This window comes from Trichoplax adhaerens, genomic scaffold, assembly GCF_000150275.1.
Source record: "Trichoplax adhaerens TRIADscaffold_16 genomic scaffold, whole genome shotgun sequence".
Lineage (NCBI taxonomy): Eukaryota > Metazoa > Placozoa > Uniplacotomia > Trichoplacea > Trichoplacidae > Trichoplax > Trichoplax adhaerens.
Genome location: NW_002060958.1, coordinates 1,508,724 through 1,531,261, shown reverse-complemented (window position 1 = coordinate 1,531,261; position 22,538 = coordinate 1,508,724). Strand labels below are relative to the sequence as shown.

The following is a 22,538-nucleotide window of genomic DNA, read 5'->3' as shown; positions in this document are numbered from 1 at the left end:
CTGTTAGTAGATGATTATTTGATGTCATAAAAGTATTCAGCGTATTCCATGGGCATGCAATTCTTCAGTTACGCGTTTTATATAGTCAGGATCTGGATAGCCATGACCACTATAGTTACTTTGCCATTCAGTTTTATGATGGATATCATTCCATACAATAACATTGTCAGCTCCGCTTGTTGATGATCGTCCAATGGCAAATATTAAACTGCGTGCCCAAGCGATCTGAAGTAAGCGAAGTACCTACAGTGCAATTAATACCCAATTTTTAACACAGTAATTAGTTACAGTATCTAATTAGAATGCAATAAACATGACTAGCAGTACAAAATACGCTAACCTAACGTGTGCTAGTAGTACTGTTCGGGAGTGAGCAGTTTGGTAAGAAACTATCAAGGGCGGAACACATACCTCTTGTCCTTTAGCAGTATTTGGTAAGTAAGCTACTCGGGGAAAAGCATTTGCATGGTACCTCGCACCAGGATTGGGATGCTGTGGCCCCTAAAATCATAGAATGATGAATAATAATTATTAATTAATTCATTATATAAACCTACCAACTGCTGGACATATACCGACAACAAGTTTTATTATTTTAATCCACAATGATAACCTGTATGCCACTTCGAAAATTATAGGTAATAACAATAGCCGATGTAGAGTTAAATCCAGGTATTTGCATCCCATTCTGTACTACATAGGTCATTGTTCCCTCAGGTTGATTTCCAGTCTTTATTCCATGCAACGTGCGACATTTTGGACATTCTAAAAATTCAGACTGTATTAAAAAAGATTGATATGCGATTAAATATTTGAATTGATTCAATATTGTCTACTTAGAAGTCCTGGACAGTATTTGTATCTTGATCTAATGTTACATTTATTGAGAAAAGTGGATATTTCAGTCATTCGACTGTTAACATCTCAAATTTACATCTAAAGATACATTTACACATTATGGTGAGAATATCAATCGCCTTTAGTACTTGAATATTTATCACGTTATCATGGTCTTACAGTTTTACTTTGCACACACGCGAAAATACACTCGTCGTGAAAATAATGCTTGCACTGGCTAAGCATGACGACACGACTGCTACTTTCATCTTCGTTACTAAAGCCTGATGCAGCTGTCACTTCTTCAAAGCATATAATGCAGTTCTGTAACGATAATAAAATTGAAAGGGGTGGAATGATATTTCAATGTTGTCAATTTTAACTAACAGTCATGCATCGAAATAGCAGTAGCATTAAAAATGTGTCTATTGACTTTTGAACGTTATAACTGTACCGAAATACTCAATAGTTATAATACAGATACGAGCATACACCCTATAGCAATCTAACCTCTAACTCCAATACCCTTTAGCGAGCTAACAATAAATAAGCTAACATTGTATAGCTAGATGATACTTTTAATTTAATAAAGATCGATGTTATACTTGCTCAAAAATATCTATTTTCGTATGATTACTGAACTTCAATTATAGTTACTGAGCTAGAATGGACTTTAGGAGTTTTCAATGATGCAAGTTATCATTTGTCACGCATAGACGAGGTATATATTACTAATATGCAAACTGCAATTGATCCTACGCACATTTGTAAGCAGTTATCAAGGAAAAGGAACATTACTATATGCATCTATCCATGGTAGATATCCAATACCATCATACATAATAGCAACAAATTTTTCAATCATTTTACCTCATCAGGCAATTGTTGATTATCAACTGGTAAGATAAAATCAGCTAGCTGTTTATACTTTTGCTTATGCAATTTCCGATCCCATGCTGAAACATTACTACGTGGCGACTGAGTCAAATCAACGGCCGTCTTTTCTGAGTTTTCTCCTTTCTTTTCAATTGCAGAAGAGTTTGTCCCTTTAAGATCGTCGTTGTTGCCTACGAAGAATTTGTTACAATTACTCTTTGGGATCATTTCGGTTCATTAAATCTCAATCGACAGCGTTAAGGAGAACATGCTTTTAACATTCTGCCAAGACACTATGGCATAGTTATATTTTGCTACTGTAGGTTGCTAGCGTTGGAAGATAAATTAGTCAATGAAAAGTTATTACGTTATTAGGCCTATAGAATAAGACCTGTAGAAAATTCTTTCTTATGGAGAGAATCGTCTTGCATATCACTATCCGTAATTATTGGTAAAGTATCTTTGTAGCTTCCGTAAATATTTCTTCGAATTTTTCTTTTGAAACCGCTGTAAGTATTTCGTTGAAAGTTTTTTTTATAATTGATCGTATAAGGTAAGCCAATGACAGACAAGTCCACATCCTTTTTCCATTGGTTTTTGCTTCTCGAAAATTCCTGCTCGATTAATTCATTGGCATCGTCCCTATAAGGAATCCATTCATTGTGTTCTATTTCCCATTCCCATGCGATGCCCTCAGCGATAGTGGAATCGGCTGCAATATCGATTTGTCGAATCGGAATTATGGTTGGCAGATTGGGTTGATCTGCTGTAAAACGTTCACAATTGGACACATTATTATTCTTGTTACACACGATGGATAATTGGATAAGAATAGGTAACACTAACAGCAAGTGTAAAGAATACGTATACCAAATAGGAGGAAACAAGGTTGAGAGAACTAATATCAAGCCAGGGGGCCCTTTTCTGATGAGTTTAGCTGCCTATCGAACAGTTATTTCACACTCTCTCACTACCGTTACTATCATACATGATGAACGATTCATGGAAATAAAACACTACAGCAATCGTTTTACTGATTTGTCTGACTAAACTGAATTGCTAGAAGACACGTTTTTGAGCGTTTGGAGCTAAAATCTCATCTGAAGAAGGGAGTCCATAAGTTAATCACTCCTCAACGTATCGCTAAATCTGACACAATCTACCAACTACCAAGTAGTAGTAGTTAGTATCTATCATCTTGAGCAACAGTGCGAATTGACGATCAAACCGAGTTAACCTTTACCATTGCCAAGGTTAATTTACCACAAAGGCTAAAACTAAGATAAAAACAATATCAACAGCTAGGTTTTGGATGTGCTACTCCATGAAAAGAAGACAAATGAAATAGTTCCATCCTTCGACTTTTCTTTCACAGTACACTCAGGTCTAATAACAAGGATTGAATAACGAAAATAACAGTCTACACTACATAACTGATCAGTGAAATGGTTCCAACAAGACTGTAGGCATCCACCCTTCGACTTTTCTTTGACTGTATCAACGCTAAGGAATAACTTTAATAGTATCAGAAGGATTTAATAACGAAAGTAAGATCCTGTACTACGCAACCGATCAATCCTATAGTTCCAACAAGACTGTGGGACATGCATCCTTCGACTTTTCTTTTCCTGTATCAAAGCGAAGCGAGGATTTCAATAGAACACTATCAAGATTCAATAACGAAAGTAAGTATACAGTAACCTTGACTGCAAAGCTGACATTTCAACCTATCCAAGTGGCATTTTATCTACAAGCTGAATCCGTCCAAGACACAGGATGAACACAGAGGTATTGCATGGCAAAAGGCTTAGCCATGGCACCCCATGCACTCGACAAGGGCAACTTTGCATCGTAAACATGCTAAAATGAACTCTTACCCTGTTGGATTTGCATCTCGTTGCATAGGAAGTTGACAATGCAGCCTTGCAATTGCACCGTTTGTTGGCCACGATCAACTCCTTGTCGCAAAGATTGGCACTGATCGGCAGAGAAATAGCGCCAACTTCCAAAATGAACGTCTAAAAATTGCCAAATTCGGATCTTTTGATTTGCTGATGAACAACTTGCGGTAGCCATGACTAGCTATCTCCGAGCTTAGGTGTAAATGAAGACTTAATTTATTTATTTATTTTTTTGCTGATGTCGGCACTATACCGTACTGTACTGTACAGTGCTAAAATGATGTCACCCTTATCCTAGGTAACAGGTACTGTAGAAGAGTACTTAGTACTGCAGAGTGTTGATCTTCGTCTTGGTCCCTCAGGCAGGGGCGTAAGTCATGTTGTAAACCAGGTTGAAATAGGCTTGTGTGTGCTGTGGCCTAGAGTACAGTACAAAGCACAGCTTTAGCTACAGTACAAACTGGAGAGTGACATTATTTTTGCGACTGACGGCCAGTTCAGTACTGTACAGTACTGTAGACTGGAGAGTTACAGTACTTGGATTGGAGATTGTACTGTAGCCTCCCGTGTGCTTAAAACAGATGTCATGGCACTTTGTTGGTGTGAGTCCTGCAGCCGATAGATTATCCATCATCTTGATTCGATTGGGCAGTGGGCAAGAATAGTTTTTTCTCTATAGTATTGATAAATCCATCTTTCTATACTGTAAGCTTGCCATGATATTGTATTAATGTCTAGAAATGGCCGCTTTTCATTCAATTAAAACTGAGATAGTTTGTACTTTGTTGGTACACTCATTTGGACTTCTTGCCCAGTCTCCTATACCAAACAACAACTTGATCAGACCCTAAATGAACTGTACCAACTTCGGATCCATACAGTAAACTGTACTCTCAAGTCACGTTTCAGTCAGTCTTAATCGACAACCCTGCGACATCTCTTTTCCTCAGCTCCAGCTGTCCTACAGTACAATCCTCTTGCTGTGACGTCATCGTTGTAAAAGGCATCCATGAAGGTTAATGGAGAGCCATGATGATGTCCTTTATTAATTAATTAATTGACTTATATGGAATAGAGAAGGATTTCAACCCAAAATCAAGGAGAACAAGTCTAAAGTGAAGAGAATAGAGGTAGAAACTGGAGAGAGAGAAGGTTTCCTTTAATGAATTCGAGCTCAGTACTGGATGTAGTGGCCGAACGTTCTCATCAACGGTGTATAGTGCTAGCCTAGTATGTGTCGCGTAGTGTTGATGGCGATATAGGGTTTATTATCAAGTCGTTGACAAAGACAGTCGGGTGAGCTACACGCCTTCATCAGCCAGGTTCTACAGTATATTGTTATAGTGACATCCATTTTGCTCGCTTGCTTTCGATGGTTCATTCCGCCATGATGGAAGTAAGACGAAAAGGCCACTTCAAGACCAACTTGATTGTTGATTTTGCCTTATTTCTATCGTGATTGCTCATATTCATCAAGCTATATAGGCAGTAGAAATATCGATGAGGCAACATCCATGCTTGCCTAGCCTACAGCGGCAATCCGTACACTACGGCCTACATTGCAAAAGCCATAACATCATTCGACTAGTCAAGACTGCCAATCAAGATGGTGACATCACCATTCTTCCAAGACAAAATCTACTCTCCATTACTAACAGGGCTACAGTATTATCATGTAAATTAATTCTACTGATTTAGTCTATCAGAAGAGGGATCAAATCTACGCCTACATTTTCTCGACCAAGGGGAAACAGTTCTTCCTTAAGCTTGATCAAGACTGCAGCGACAGCAGTTTGAGCATTTCCTGCAAACATCATCCTCTCCCTGTTTACTATACTGTACAAGTGTACAGACTCTGGAAGGACGAGGCCGATGAAAGTCTTCTATACTACAGAGTTGATAGGACTTTGCATTGGCCTTCAAGGCATTCTTTACAGCTTGCAAAAAGACTGAATTCAACGTAGCACAAGGAAGAGTTCATTTGCTTAGATTTCTACCAGTGCTGGGTAGTAGGCAGCGTATGGAGTCGAAATGAGCCTGCTATTAGACTGAAATAATACACCATCGTCGTTGATAGAAACACCACCAATCGGTGAGTATTTATAACGAGCTCACGAATCTGAGATTTGAGCTTTCCTTTCTTTTAATCTACTTTATTTGAAAACTCGAGCCAAGCACAATATCATACGCACGTTAACAAGACATAAGAACTGTGACAATGAATCAGCTCTACTAGGCAACAAGCAGTAGTTGACAGCACAGGCGATGTTACGACAGTGTTCACTCTGCTACCATCGAGATTTCTGCTGCAATCGTTGCCATGCTTACCGCTGACGATAGGAGATATTACTGAATCTGCTGTTAATTGAAGGGTTAATGCCGTTAGAAAGAGAGCAAGTTGCTACTATCGAGATTAATGCTGCAATCGTTGCCGTGCTTACCACTTACGATAGAAGATATTACTGAATCTGCTGTTAATTTAATGCCGTTAGAAAGAGAGCAAGTTGCTTCTATCGAGATTAATGCTGCAATCGTTGTCGTGCTTACCACTTACGATAGAAGATATTACTGAATCTGCTGTTAATTTAAGTGTTAATGCCATTAGAAAGAGAGCAAGTTGCTTCTATCGAGATTAATGCTGCAATCGTTGTCGCGCTTACCACTTGCCATAGGAGATATTACTGAATCTGCTGTTAATTTAAGTGTTAATGCCATTAGAAAGAGAGCAAGTTGCTTCTATCGAGATTAATGCTGCAATCGTTGTCGTGCTTACCACTTGCCATAGGAGATATTACTGAATCTGCTGTTAATTTAAGTGTTAATACCATTAGAAAGAGAGCAAGCTGTTACCATCGAGATTAATGCTGTAATTGTTGCCGTGCTTACCGCTTACGATAGGACATGTTACTAAATCAACTGTTAGCTTAATACCGTTAGAAAGAGAGCAAGTTGTTAATAGCTGCCTCTTGAACCCTTAAAAAGGGCCCGAGGGTAGCTGAACAATTGCCTACTTTCTGTAATTCCAGTACAGTATAGGAGATGCTGCCTGACTGAACAAGAATACCAGCACAGTAAATGCTATAGAGCAACGTTGTATTGCAACAGCTATTCGAGTAAGAGCTAGGTTAAACAGCTAGACTTTCTGTCACAAATCCAACAACTGGACGAAACGCTTAAGACAATTCTACACATATATATAAGCCAACTAAAAATAGCATGCAGTACAATGTACACATCAATTCAATGTTTTCAGAAGATAGAGATAGAAATGCAATCACTCGATAATGGCCTTCAAGTATGAATTCTACATTATTCTATAAATATGGAATTTTCTTCTTGATTTACCATCACTTTGACATAGTGGATTGATAAGAACCTTTTCTACCTCTAAATGCTATCAATTAATCGATAGGATTTAGAATGGCATTGCTAATTTTAGTTTCAGCAATTCCGTATGCCACTCACAATTGTGTTCATTATTTGCACGATTCGAAAGATACCAGTGCTGTGCGAGTACAACCAGTTACGAATAAGATTACAACCTGCTATCCTATTTATGGACATTTATTCCAGTACTGTGCAAATGCCATGTTAGGGTTAGATCATGGACCACTAGATGCTTGGTCCTTGGTTATAGGCTATAATGACACTGGAAAGAAGAGTTTTGCATGAGTCGTGTGTAAGCGAACAACATAAAGGCGATGCATGGACAGCGATATTGGTTCCTTATGTAATCGAAATTGTAGCTATGATGTGTAGTCTAATTACAGTGCTACAATGCCATAAACAATAATCTTTACCTGCATTCATGTAGTAACTAAATTTGATCTCAATTGATTATGGATTAGGTACCAAAATCATTCTGACCTACTGAAGTTAATCTACACGAAGGAAATGAATCCAAAGAAAGAACCTTGCAAGGACATTGCCTGCGCAATTCAAGTCTGTTTAAGAGGTAAATGGTGAAGTAGATATTCTTGATTATCACTCAAATATTCATTATGATGTGTATAAAACGTAATAATGCGCTTGATGCAATAACAAATCCTAAACAGCAAATGCTACACTAAATAAATATCCGTCACTGTCATTGCACATTAGATCTGCTATTCAATCCATTAGCTATAAACTAACTATCTTTTTAATAATTATTATTAGATAATCATTATCAAGAAGATAAATGCAAAGATATACTCGAAGCCATGAGACGTTGCTGTCTTAAGCCAAATGCAAAAAATAGCATTTGCTGCTCAGGATTTAAGTCTAAAGAGTAATTTATACGTGCTAACATGTGGACAACAATGCAGTTCGCAGTCAAGAAATTCTGTGCTACTTATCAAGATCGATCAACTTGATTACAGTATCTTCTTCCGCAACATTTAACGTGCCTGTTAATATATTATCGTTTATATTATTCTTTGAGTCTTGATTGAGCTACAGGATACGTTTCGTTACGTCTGAACAGCGTGTTGAACAATTTCCAAACACCATCAGACAATGGTTATTGCTACCGTCTTTGGGAGCATCCAACTTGATGATACCTTTATATCGCTGTCGAATATCGTACAGGTATGGCATCTGGGTATTCAAATCTTGAACAATTCCTTTCCAACTGTACCGCAACCATGTCATACAGCAGTGTTAGTCTATCTAGCACCTGTCTATTCCGGTATCTCGTTGGTTAATTTCAAAATTAATTGTTATTAATTAAAAGTAAGATGTAAATACCATAAAAACATACGATATACAATGAAAGCCTGTTTGTTCTTCGTTGGTATAGCCAATTAAAATCCAAGTCTCACTTCCATCTCTACTATCCATGCCGTTTGCAGCATCGCTTGCAGACATAACATTGCAGATTTAATGATACATTATATTATTATATACGAGTAGTTGAAAATAAAATCTACTAAATTCTATTTCTTAAATTATCAAAAGACATCCATACTACTCGTGCAACCTTCAAAATAAAAGCAATATCGTGTTTTGATCTATTACGCATCTCACTGAACTAGCCTATAAAATTGGTACTCTTATACATTCTTAACGATGTTAACATACTGTTTACAACTATAAGATTGTATTCTCCTTAGCCTGCGTTGAAGCCTATTCTAGATTGTAAGTTATACCTAGCATTTTAGTAGACATTTAATGTTACTTTTAGCTGTCGTACCTGTAGGCACGTTCGGCAAATTCCGGTACGATTTCATATCCAATTGAATACATACAGTATAATGATTATGACAATGATAGATGAAAGTGCAATAATTACTTTGTAATGCCGTTGGCAGTAATTCAAGAGCGCTGTCTGCAGTGATTCCTGCATTCTTGCTATCCCATGAGGTTTATAAAGGGAGGGGCATGTTCCTTTCACTCCAAAGTATAAGCATAATTCTCTAAACCAGCTAAAATTACATTTCATAAATAACATCTGGGCCTTATATACCGTCTCTAAATTGTTACTACTGTCCCGCTATAGTTACGTACTTGTAATTAGACTTGAAAAAACTACATTGAAGAGTACTGCAAATATTATGATAACGGAGAGTATAGAAAGAAATTAAATTCAATCTTTATTGATAGGACATGTACTTTGCCTGCCTTTATAAAATTTTATTTTAAGATGTGATCTTGCTACTAATAAGGTATACTATACAAATCTATACTAGTAGCTCTTTCACCCATTTGTAAATAAAGACATTAATAGCTTAAAAGTAACTACGATAGTAGAATTAGATTGAGTTGTAAGGAATGCTAGCACTATAACCGAAGACAAAAAATATAACATGGCGACGATGGATACACGAAGGACAGTAGAGTATGTTACCTTATCATGACCTCATTAGCCGCAAATTACCAGTAATGGGACCGAAAATTAATAGGGTCAATAGACTTTTCAAAACCTAGAACGCATCTTCTTGGCATACTGGATTTAAGCAAATAATATTACCTAGCGTAAATTTAGATTTTGGAAATAAGAGATAATTTATTGTAAGCGATGGAGAGTACGGTGTATATTGCCACTATTACTGAGCTAAATCATGCCAATGCAACACTTAGAATAGCGCATGAAAGACAAAAGTGTAAATCAATATACTTTATTTATATATAACATGTAATAGTACATTAATTATAAACGTAAATGATGATTTCACTCCTGCACATTACATGGAGAAGATTATGTTATAAACCTTGTCATTTTACTAAGAAAGGAAATTCTACTGTCATCAGCGATACAGTCATGACTAGCAGTAACATAAACTTTTCTCCTCAGATTTGGTTGACAGTATAAGCTAAAGCTTATGTACATAAAATTTCAGCCAAATTTGATAAAAGTAACCTAAGCTATAACAAATAGATTGAATAAAATGTCTGCAAAATTGCGAAAAATGAACAAGAATGTAAATAGAGTCGCATAGATTAACATACGTATAGTAGTGAACAAAATAATTATCACTAACGGAAGACTGTAATGAAACTCCGCACAGGTTGTGTTATACTTTACAGTGAATTAGCGACAATATATTCTGTCTATGACTACAGACTACCACCTCAATTAAAATGAATAATGATTTATGGTAGAGTTGATCTGCTAGTGATAGAACTATGAGAAATCTATTCAATAAACAAGAAGATCTACAGTAAGATATTTTTGAGGGTATGCAGTGTTATCCTTTTAAGCCCAAAGCAAACAGAGTATTTTCTTGCTCAGGATTTACTTTAAAGCTTAAAATGCAAATAACACTTGCCAATTACTATACAACGAAAGTGATTCACATTACAATAAATTTGACTTTAAATATCGAGATCTATCAATTCAGTCGTAGTATCTTCTTGCACGCTATTAAAGTTGACTTTTAATATGTTATCATCAATATTACTCCCGGAGTCTTGAATCGGCTGCAAGACTTGTTTCGCTACGTCCGAACAACGCGTAGAACATTTACGAAATATCATGAGACAATGTATATTTCCACCTTCTTTGCTGGTATTTAATTTCTTTATGCCTTTATATCGACGTCGAACATCGTAAAGGTATGGCATCTGGGTATTCAGATCTTTAACAATTTCTTCCCAACTGTCGTACAATAATTCAACACAGCAGCATTATTCTATCACGTATTAGTTTTATCTGACGACCTTATTGATTCATTTACGGTAAACGTAATACAAAATGTTCAAAAATAATATTTAACTATTGTACACATACGGTATGCAGTGGATACCAGGCTGTTTTTTGCTTGTATCACCCACTAAAATCCAACTCTTACGTTCATCTTCATTGTATACGCCGCTTGTTACATCGCTTGTAGAGAAATGGTAATAAATTGAATTCAAATAGTTCATAAGAAAAGTTATTTTACTCTATTTATAGCATTTTCAAAAAGGCAAAGTCATATATTGGTATTCACATCCATGGACTGCTAAGAGACCTTGTTTTAGTAGGTCTTTTAGTAGTCCATACCACATCTCCCTTAACTGGTCTATAAAATTTATACAATTATTCAATGTTAATTATATTGATGTCCGTATATAGCTACAGCAAGATTCTGTTGTTGCAGCTTATATTGGAGCTTACTTCTAGATTGCAATTATTAATTATACCTAGTATTTAGATTACTAGAGAACATTAAAGGTTTCCCTGGTTTACATACCTGTAAGCATGTTCGGCAGATTGTGGTACGACTTCATATCCAATTGGACACATATAATGATTATTGCAATGGTAGATGAAGGCACAATTACTACTTCGGAGCCCTGTTTGGAGTAATTCAAGAGCGCAGTCTGCGGTGACGCCTGAAGTTTTGCCTGCCCCATGAGGCTTATAAAAATAAGAGCATCTTCCTTTCACTCCAAAGAATATGCAAAGCTTTCTAAACCATCTAAAATTATATGCAAAAATATCATTTTATTTTCTTACTTTTACTATTTTATGTAAATGTCCTATGGTATTGACATGCAATCAATCTGGGAAGTTTTTATAAGAGGATCATGTAGGTACTTTGTTAACATAGAATATTGCACTCTATTTGTAGCCGATCGTTGTACTAGCGTAGCCTGCTGTACAGGACTGGCAGTAGTAATCATTTCATTACTATCATCTAACATTTTGATGCCATAAAATTAAATGTTGTCACAAATAATATAATATTGAGCTATAAGGGTGGATAAGCTAGTACTGTCCACTAAGGGTGAGTTCAAGACTAACAGTAAACAGTAAATAAAATACAACATGGATAATAATGGCAATGACTAGTCTGTAACAGACATTAATGCGCGGTCATTAGCGTCCATCATTACCTCATTAGCGTTGCATTGCCAGTAAAAGGGCCAAAATGAATTTCATTAAAAGGCTTTTCAAATCCCAGAATAGAAAGCGCATCCTCTTGCCGTATAGGATTTAAGCTAATAACATAGGTATCGATTTAGATTTTGGGAATCATTTCGGTTTCATAGCAACCCACTAATGCGTATGTAGTAGAATTTTTTACAAACCTTCCTGCTCCCAAAGTACTGAATAAATAATTCCAACATGAAACTACCGATGACATACCACAAGATTTCCAATACTGAGGTCGACTTATGCAAAACCTAGCCAGTACATGTTAACGAATATTGTAACTTTGTTATGACATGGTGTATATGAATGGTAATCAAATTAAAACTTTGGCATCACTCTCTGCTGAATACTATACGCTATTTGCTGGTATTCATATAGTGTATCATCTCTTACCATCTGCGCACATCTAGCATTTTTCTATTAATCATTAGCTCTTGATTCATAGTACATGGAACTATTTCCACTTTCTGTTTGTTTTTCTTGAGATATTTCTGCTTAAGATCGGGCTTACGCTTGGACTTTGTCGGTTTTTCCCAGTCCTCCAAGTCGATATCCCATGCACAACTCACTTTTTCACTCGGTTCAGATTGGATCTCCATCTAGTATATCGTTGTTGATATTGTATCACAGACAGATAAACTGTAAAAGATGATAGTATGACAAGTTGGTATTGTGATAGTCACAGTAAATAGAAAAGCATTGTACTATACTAAGGTTAGCATAGTGGTAGTTTGTATTGAAGAGTTAGAAGGCTTTGAAGATAACTGTAATGGCAGTATGAAAGTAAATCAACACTGTCGATTATGTAATTATCAAATCGATAGCACTATAGAGATAAACAAGATACTGTATGATTATACTTTGTCCCGATCGATGAAACAAGGTGCAGACCGGGGCCATGATGACTTTAAAATTAAGATTAATAATGATAGGAATAGGGACTACTGATAGAAATGACACAATGTAACCGTATCAGAGAACGAATGCTGTCATTTATGAATTAAAGCCGAATGGTTAACAGCAAATAATTTCCTATTTAACGTATAATATCAACAAACAACCAGGACCATATAGTTCCTGCTTGTCGTGATGACTGGCCCTGATAGAAACTATATAGCCTTATCAAGAAAGGAATACTGTTCTTCATGAACTGTTTAGGTGAAGCTATGTCATAGCAGACTTTAAATGAAGACTAGCAATGAATGATTTCCTAGTGTAAGTAATATAATATAACGTGTAACGTCAATAGAACCAGGTTTTAACTGACACTATAAAATCTGATCAAGTAACGAATGATGTTTTTTATAAATTCGTTCAACCCAACTACGTCGTAGTAGTATTCTAATATAAAATATAGCATCATTACTTAAGGCTAACAAGCAATCATTTTTCTCTAAAATGGATCACGTCAACAAATCGAATTATGTATGCTAGTTGTCTCCTTGGCTGAATGGGGGTGCAGATTGTCCCTTATTGATACTAGAAATTTAATTACAAAGACAACTTTAATGAATAATCCTATCAATAAATGAATGCTGCCATATATGAATTGGTAGAGTCCAGCGGCATCGTAGAAGATTTTCCGTTCAGACATGAATTACTACTAAGAATCATTTTCTACATGATGTCAACAAACAGATACAGGATAAGATGGATCCTATGATCGGACCGGATATGAAAAATGATTGCTCTATTGACGCATTGCTATCACAGTAGGGCTACTGCATCCATCCATTCACAACAATACACGATAGCAATCACAATAATCATCTTCAACATAAGCGATGTGAATATTTGGAAAGACTATCAAGTTGGCTGCTTGTGTTTACATCATAGTTTACATAACGTTTAAGTTGAAGAGTTCATTAGCAGTCCTGTTCAACTCATCGCAATCAAGTTGATCATTGAATTTTATTTCGCTATCGAGTAAGAGAGAACTTTAGTCTACAGTGGTCCTTCTAATACTATAAGTTGAATGATTTCGGTTACCTTTCGTCCAGGAAGAATATTCTGCATCCGATGGAAGAGAAGATGAATGGCGATGATAAACTTTGTTTGTATCGAGGACGGTTTGAAAATTGATTTTGAAAATTGGACCGGTGGAATTCCTCGTTCTACAATACAAAGTACAGTAAAGTTGACCGTATACTGTACCATTGGTACTGTAGTTCAGGTGATGCCAGCTATCGCATTGGAAATGGCCACTTGGCCAGCCATATTTACACTTAGTAGTTTTAACATTTGAAATTAACGACATAGCTAAAAACACTAATCATTGTACTATAGAATATAAAATGATGGAGCGTATATGAAGGTCTATCCTAGAATGGTGTATTTTCGACATGCATTGTAAAAATTGTTTGACAAATTGCACTCTTGGATGCAAAAGGGTGACTACATGTCTATTCTACGCGTCTACAGTATAACAATGGGTTGTTTTTCTTCCTCTTTAGCGGTAGCATAGAGATCTGGTCGTTCTTCCAAGTTGATCCCGGTGGAGTGCAAAGATGAGTACTTTACACTACCATAGTGCAATATGCTAAAAGTAGCCTACTACACTAGCTGTAAAAGAAGAGAAATAGTCCACGGCTGCTTAGGTTATTTTAAAATCAATGTCTTGGCCTGGTCTGGAAACGAGCCATGCGCACAACAGTACTTCCTCAGAGTCCGGACTACTGTACTTCCAGTACAGTACAGTACCCTCCTGACTACAGTACCTACTTTACAGTACACTATACTGTACACTCAGGATACAGTACTGTACAGTACAGTACAGTATAGCACAATACAGTACTTACTGTACAGTGTACTGTACAGTACTTCGCGCTCTCATTATGCAAGTACAGGACAGTATGCAGTCTAATTCCACTAGCTGTAAAAAAATAGAAATAGTCCATGGCTGCTTAGGGAATTTTGAAATCAATGTCTTGGCCTGGTCTTGGAAATGAGCCATGCGCACAACAGTACCTCCTCATTGTCCTGACTACAGTACTTACTTTACAGTACACTATACTGTACACTCAGGATACAGTACTGTACAGTACTGTATACAGTAGCACAGTACTCAGCGAACTCGTGACCACTACAGTACTTACTGTACAGTGTACAGTACTTCGCGTTCTCATTATGCAAGTGCAGGACAGTACAGTATGCAGTCTACAGTACAGTAATTCCAAAATGATTCTTGTTTTCAGAGGTACAGACATGATCTATCAATTTATTTTCGATTTTCAAGTTTCTGCGACTTTGTAAAATGCTATCATGACCAAGTACTATAGTACTGTGTCCAGTACTGGACTACTGGACTCTGCTGGAAGATGGGACAGGCAATGCGATCTGTAGGACAGAGTGGGCAGACAGCTGGCATGATGCTCTTTCTGTAGCCAACGACCTATACTGTATGCAATACAAAATAGTCCTCGATTGTCACTGACTGGAGTAGAAGCAGACTGCCAACCAGACGACACGTCATCGTATTGTGTCGTTCGTTGGATCGCTGCTGACTCATCCCGATAGTGCAGTTGTGACACTCACTCTTGAGTTGACACCAGACTCCAGAAAGTGAGTGTGACCTTTGGGTTGACAACATCAACACGTCAAGCCGCTCACGCCTCAAGCCAATCACCATTGCAACCATTTGTCCATGGCGACCATTTTCCCTCAAACCTTCTTGACAGCCATCTTGCTCCATTGGTAGGCAAAAAAAGAGCCCAAAGACTTGTCTCCATTGATCGATTTCAACGACCATTGCTACCCATGTAAGTAGAATAGACTCTCTCTACCAATTTGGAAAGCGATGCAAACGAACGACAGTCAGCCACTCAATCGTTCAATGAGATGGGCCCATTTTTAGGTACAGGATGTGGCTCAGATCGAGACTTGAACAGCCAACAAGTACCCCATCAACGATGTCTTCTATCCTTCATCAATTGACTACAGTAGCTATGAACATAGTAGGCCCACTACTTTTCTAGCTATCTTGGAGACGACACGATTGACATACACGCCATTGCAGTCGAAAGTAGGACTATGCCCCATGCTAGACTACGTCGAGCACGCTAAATTGCTGTGGTGATATTGAATGAGATACAGTTTCAAACAAGATCGATTGCAGATACCTTTACTCACCATTAGTTTACATCATCTCACTGATTGTTATCATCAACGCACATTGGGCTACAATTGATCGCAAATAGTCGACTCACCATGGATGATAGTCAACACCTATGCAGATTCAACGATTGAACTCGATCCGGATATTTTACTCACTCTTAGTTCAAATGATTCAAACTAACTGTTGTCATAGCCACCGCCAACGTAGTTTTGAACCAAGATCGATTGGAGATAGTTTACTTACTACTGGTGAACATCATCGAATTCGCTGTTATAATAGTCAGCACCAATGCAGACTCAACTAGGATGAATTTGTTATTTTACTCACTGTTCGTTTAAATTAGAGAACGGACAGTTGTGATAGCTAACATTGAACAAAGATCGATTAGAGATAGTTTACTCACTGTTCGTTCAAGTCATATAGCTGACGGTTATGATAGTCAACGCCAATGCAGATTCAACGAGGATCGATCGCATATTTTACACACTCTTCGTTTAAATCATCAAACTGACTGTCGTAGTAGCTAAGATAATTGACTCACCCTCAGTTTAAATCATCAAACTGATTGTCATCATAACTAAGATTGAACAAAGATCGATTAGAGATAGTTTGCTCACTGTTTTAGCTCAAGCCTTGTAGCTAATTGTCATCATAGTCAACGCCAATGCAGATTCAACGAAGATCGATCGCATATTTTACACACTCTTCGTTCAAATCATCAAACTGACTGTCGTAGTAGCTAAGATTGAACAGAGATCAATCGAAGATAATTGACTCACCCTCAGTTTAAATCATCATAGCTAAGATTGAACAAAGATCGATTGGAGATAGTTTACTCACTGTTAGCTCAAGCCTTGTAGCTGACTGTCATCATAGTCAACGCCAATACAGATTCAATTAGGATCGATTGCATATTTTACTCACTATTCGTTCAAATCATGGAATGGACTGTCGTGATAGCCACTACCTACGCAAATGAAACGAAAATCGATCCAAGATAGTTTGCACACTATTAGTTCAAATCATATGGCTGACTGTCATGGTAGCCAACGCCATTGCAGATTGAATTAGGATCAATCGGAAATGGCATTACTCTTAAGTACTGCAGTATCACTTCAAATAGTCAAACTTGCTGACATGATAGTCCACTAGATTCAACTAGGATCGAATAGAGATATTGATTCACAGTCAATCAATTGCTACTGATATTGCCATGATGGTAAGCTACTGCGTGAGATAATTCTACCTGGATCGGTTGAATAAAATCTTTCGACTCATCCAACAGTATACTTGAACTTGAGTCTATTTTCTTCCTACTTTGGATACGATGAGTGCTACCATTGGAGTAGACTTGGAGCTCGGAGTGGCTGTAAGGCGATCAACTTTGTTCTACCTTCTTGACTTGCAAGTTGAATCCGCTACGTAAACTGTGTCATCAATGGAGTAACTTTCTAATTTTATGCATTGACTGAAATCACCACAATCTTGCCTATCGCTATAAGGTCCCCAATAAGTAGAGCAAAGGAACTGATCGAGTGATTCTCTTATCTTCTCGAAGAGCCTGTATCGTAGTATGATTTAATAAATACTATAGCTATAGTCTAGCATACTGTAGTATCGTCTAAATGAATAACAACATTTAAAGTGATGGATAAGAAATAGATCAGTACAGCGACTTCTGCTAATTCCCTGTAGTGTAATGGATGATAAAAGTAATACTGTAGGAAGTGAGCACCATGTAACGTAGAATAGTCGGCTATCTTTACTAAAGAAATCGCAGATGAGAAGAGGCTACAAAACCCATTATCTACATCTGTTTATTGGTAATCAACAATTTGTCATTCACTACCATGAGATGTTGCCCCCTTGGAAATTCGCAATCATTCTGCTTGATAGAACTACAACTTACTGTATACTAGCTACTAAAAATCGAATGGATTCTACACGCAACACACTTGTTCATATACAGTACAGTGCTTAGTCGATGGAAGCCATGATGCTAAGAGCTCATTGGCCTTTTTTAAAGATATCAAAATTCGCAGGAATGGCTAAGTACCTACGCGATGAAGTCCGAGTTGAATCTAATCAACAATAGTACTCGTATATTGTTGTACTTGATGATATTCAGTACCACTTCTTAAAGGGTTAAAGTAGCCCTACAGTAATTCTTGTACTGATAACTGCTTTCAATAAAATAGACAGTCATGACTAACCTACTTTACAAATAGCATAATATTTTTATTAAAATATCAAAGCTAAAGTTAGAATGAGTAATTAGCTAGGCTATAATGGACTGTTTTAATAACCTTCTGATAACCTCAACCCTATTTGAATTGAATTCATTCTATTACAGATCATTAACTGGATTGCCAACAACATCTCAAGGCAGCATTATTATCGTACTAGCCCAGCATTGACTCCCAACCGTCACAATTAGTCATGTACCAAAAATGATTCCTATGGCAAAAAGTAGAAAGAGCGTAGCTGTTAGTGTCTACGTTGAACTTTGCCGGTTATTAACACAACCACCGTCGGAAACCAGCTGTAGCGAATTGTTAGAGTCTTGCAGACGCTTTCAGCAACTCATGATATGCACATGGTGTAGAAGATTGGTGGTCTTTCCAGTAAAATCCAAATTATGCTGTCATTACGTGTGTAAGCACTGTCGATGGACTGGTCGAAATCAGACTGCATTATGTCAGAGTTGTAATAATCGTGAACGTTTTGAAAATGCAGTCGATGAAGAATGCAAAAGTCTAGTTAAATGCTTCAATTGCTTAGCCAAGTATGTTAGCGCCATCGTCGATGACCTAGTTGGAAATGCAAAAACCAAAATTCAGTTAAATCAGCTGCTCATACAAATACAAGAGGATTATCGCTGCGAAGATGAAATCTTCCATTCTATGGATGCAATGGATGAAGAATCGAATAGGAAAAAGCGTCGTGGTGATACAGAATTTCTGATAGATGCTTTAAGTCCTAAAGAGAGAATAAATCTATCTACACTAGATTAATGCACCCAAAATGATACTATACTGATGATCCTATCTACAAATGCATAATTTTTATTTAAAACCAACTTGTCACCGATGAAATGTTTAATAAAAATGTATGAAATCTTGATTGACGCAAGCAATCAATCATTCACCAATTGCTAAACTTATATTTAAACCATCAGATTTTTAGCAATAAAGAGCATGATGATATTGATGTAAATATCCTAGCTTTGAAATACTTTTGGTAGCAGTTCACAACTATTATGTATTATTAAATGCACAATATTCATTTTTATGTAAAATGTTTACTAATTATCCAGAGTGTTACCACACAAAAAGTGTTTCGTTATTATTTTCAAATTGATGTCTTATGTCACGCTTAGCGGATAATATTCATAATTATGACCGTTGATTTAATCAGATATTACATTAAATTATAACCGAATGACTTTATGATTTCAAAAACATAAACCCTCTTATCATATTTTACTTCTTTCTCTGATTGTTGTAATTTTTCTTGTTTTAGTCTATTTTCTAATATGATAATAAAGTAATTTATTGCGACACGATAACATTAACATATATTCAGAGTGTAATTGATTATACTAGTTAAAGATGTTGGACGTCTCCTTTGTTTTTGCTATTTCAACATAATTTGGGTGGTAATTAATGTGGTTTGTATTTGAGTCCACGATGAAATATAATTTGTGAGTTAATTGCCACTATAGACACTGATGGAAACGATTTTTATTCCATTGTACTCTTGATGTAAATTCCAAGTCATCTATTCTAACCTGTAGAATTACTCCATGTGTATATAAATGGATACATAATTTACAGACGCACTTGTCCATCTTCCTTGTGTACGACAGATTTCTTTATTAACTGGTTAGATGGTATCATTGACGATGCTTACTTGCTTTTGTAATTTGCCCTCAAAGAATTAAATTTTTTGAAAGTTATTATACCAGTTATATTCGCTTGACTTGCGGTAATTATGCCTGATCCATGCAAGAAGCTATTCTTCTTATACTTGCGCTTGATGGCATTACAAAGTGCTTTCTCTGTTTTAAGCTAATACATAAGCAGGTATCCATGCCGCTTTAACATATCTGACTACTTGCTCGTCCTGTACTGTTAACTTACCATATCGGGATAATGTCACTATTTTTAACATTTTTTTGAGAAATATTGGAATCATTACGGAAAATGATCAATAAGGAATAACGACATTGAAAATAATATCAATATTTTCAACATTTTTGGAGCAATACTAAAATGATTACAGGAAATGATCAATAAGCATTAACGACACTGAATATAATGTCATCATCATATTCAATATTTTTGGATCAATATTAAAATGATTGCGGGAAATGATCAATGAGCATTTACGATATCGAAATTAATGTCATTCTTTTCAATGTTTTTTAAGCAATACTGGAATGGATAGGGAAAGTGACCGAAGAGGATTTACTGCATTTGAGATAATGTTATTCTATTCAACATTTTTGAGAAATGTTGGAATAATTACGGGAAATGATCAATGCGCAATTGAATATTTACAACATTGCAAATAATGTAATCAATTTCAGCATTCTTAATGAAAATTGAAATGATACTGAAAAATCATCAACGTACCCACAAATTTACTATTATGGAATAATATCATTATTCGTATTCTAAATTTTTTTAAAGGAATATTTGGATAATAACAGAAAATAAATATATATAGGGATCTATAGTGTGGAAATCCAATTCTATTCGTGAATTTTAGCACTATGTACGTAGGCCTGTGTGAGCAAAATTAAAACTATAAACCCTGTATTGGCCTATATTGATCGACATGTACTAACGAGATAATTCAAAAATGGTTAAATATTTACAATAGAAGATTAATAGGATGCCACGGGAACTACTCTCGTAGACCAAACTACGAAGCCAAACATTTTATTAGCAAATCAATTTATAGTCTAGCGACGTAAGCATCAATTATACTATAAATTATAGTTTAGATAATATTCTTAAAATATGTAATTATGTATGTAAATATATATACAAATTCTAGATAACAGTATTTTATCAGTGAGTAGTAAGGTGGATTATCGACTGAAATCAAGATAAGAGTTCCGCTTTACGAAACCATTTTTATGATCGTTAGTCAGTATATTCATAGAAAAAAAAAATAACGCTATCATGACGGAAAATAATATTATTAATTAAACATGCAATTATCAAGGTCAATATCTATGCAAATTCTAGGTAACAGCAGCTTATCAGTAAATAACTTGCTGTATTATCTATCAAAACAAGATAGGAATGCCTCTATATAGAATCTTGTTGTGATACAGTGGTTAGTCGCCTGTTTTCAGGAAAATAGTAACACGATAATAGCGGAAAAATAAGTATAGACGAATAAAGAAGGAATAATTTAATTTTAGTCTGCACAGTATTGAAATTACGGTGAGGAAACAGAACCATATTTAAGGATAAGGTGAGCCGCATGAATATACCTCTACTGTATAGGAATAAGTTAATTTATAAAATTTTAATCGACATTACTCTGCCATAGTAACATAAAGATGACTAGTATGGATAGATAGTTTAGTAGCGAATAGGAATAATTCAATTTATAAACCAGCATCATTCTATGAACTAGGACAACTTTAATAAATCAGTAGCAAATAACTGCGTAGGATTAATTTAATTTAGGAATTATTTTTAGTCAGGCCCATTTTGATTTTGAAAATTTAGGCCTGATTGTAAAACAATTAGCATGGATTTATAATCTGCAAAGAATATAACTCATGGACTTTATTCTGTCCAGTTTTAGAGTCTTAGGCGTGGAATAAGAATAATCAGAGTGCATTTGTAATCTTTCATTAATTCAATTTATGACTGCAGGTCAACAGTTTTAAAAATCCGGTCATGATAAATATATGCATTTCTAGTATTTGATTAGTTTATAACTGTTAGTCAATAGCATTTTGGAAACATAGTCGTGTTTCGTGATGAAGGAAAGTGATAAATTTACATCTACTTATCTATAATTAAATTAATTCATGAACTTTGATCATGAAATTTCGATACTTAAGTGTGATAATGAAAAATCATTGCTACCGATAGCCATTTTAAAATCCATGATGAACGTATTTTACGAAAATTAGTTAACAATTTTTGAATTTTAGACTTATTAAGTAAAAGTAGCCAATACTCATCAAAATCGACTATTAATTCAATCTATAAATTCTTAATCAGTACTATTTTAGAAGCCTAGGCAGTTTAAGGAAAGAGTGGTGAGCATTCATTTCAAATTTTGGATTTAATCAATTCTTAAGCTGTAGTCGTACTATTTTAGAAAGTAGAGGTATGATCACTACCGGCTACCGGTATGTAATATATTTAAAATAATTGAAGAAGACCGATGATTCTGAAAATAATTTAATTATAAACTTCATTGGCACAATCAATTA

The 22,538-nt window shown here is 35.9% G+C and overlaps 4 protein-coding genes across 4 annotated transcripts; 2 read left to right on the top strand and 2 right to left on the bottom strand.

The window, feature by feature from the left end:
• Positions 1-36: 36 nt before the first annotated feature.
• Positions 37-1,161, bottom strand: TRIADDRAFT_30995 (uncharacterized protein; the record flags this gene model as incomplete). The annotated part of the gene is made up of 4 exons (XM_002116547.1): positions 37-243; positions 412-501; positions 614-778; positions 1,018-1,161. Coding segments are annotated over 4 exons (606 nt in total), but the record flags the coding sequence as incomplete, so codon positions are not given.
• Positions 1,162-7,034: 5,873 nt separating this feature from the next.
• On the top strand, positions 7,035-7,888 carry TRIADDRAFT_60649 (uncharacterized protein; the record flags this gene model as incomplete). Its single annotated transcript, XM_002116614.1, has 3 exons — positions 7,035-7,210; positions 7,463-7,569; positions 7,773-7,888. The coding sequence occupies 3 exons, from the start codon at positions 7,035-7,037 to the stop codon at positions 7,886-7,888; spliced, it is 399 nt and encodes a 132-aa protein (XP_002116650.1).
• Positions 7,889-10,409: 2,521 nt separating this feature from the next.
• TRIADDRAFT_31068 (uncharacterized protein) lies at positions 10,410-12,022 on the bottom strand (the record flags this gene model as incomplete). The annotated part of the gene is made up of 4 exons (XM_002116546.1): positions 10,410-10,692; positions 10,825-10,920; positions 11,270-11,497; positions 11,916-12,022. Coding segments are annotated over 4 exons (714 nt in total), but the record flags the coding sequence as incomplete, so codon positions are not given.
• Positions 12,023-18,519: 6,497 nt separating this feature from the next.
• Positions 18,520-19,083, top strand: TRIADDRAFT_60647 (uncharacterized protein; the record flags this gene model as incomplete). The annotated part of the gene is made up of 1 exon (XM_002116613.1): positions 18,520-19,083. The coding sequence occupies one exon, from the start codon at positions 18,520-18,522 to the stop codon at positions 19,081-19,083; it is 564 nt and encodes a 187-aa protein (XP_002116649.1).
• Between the last annotated feature and the right edge of the window lie 3,455 nt (positions 19,084-22,538).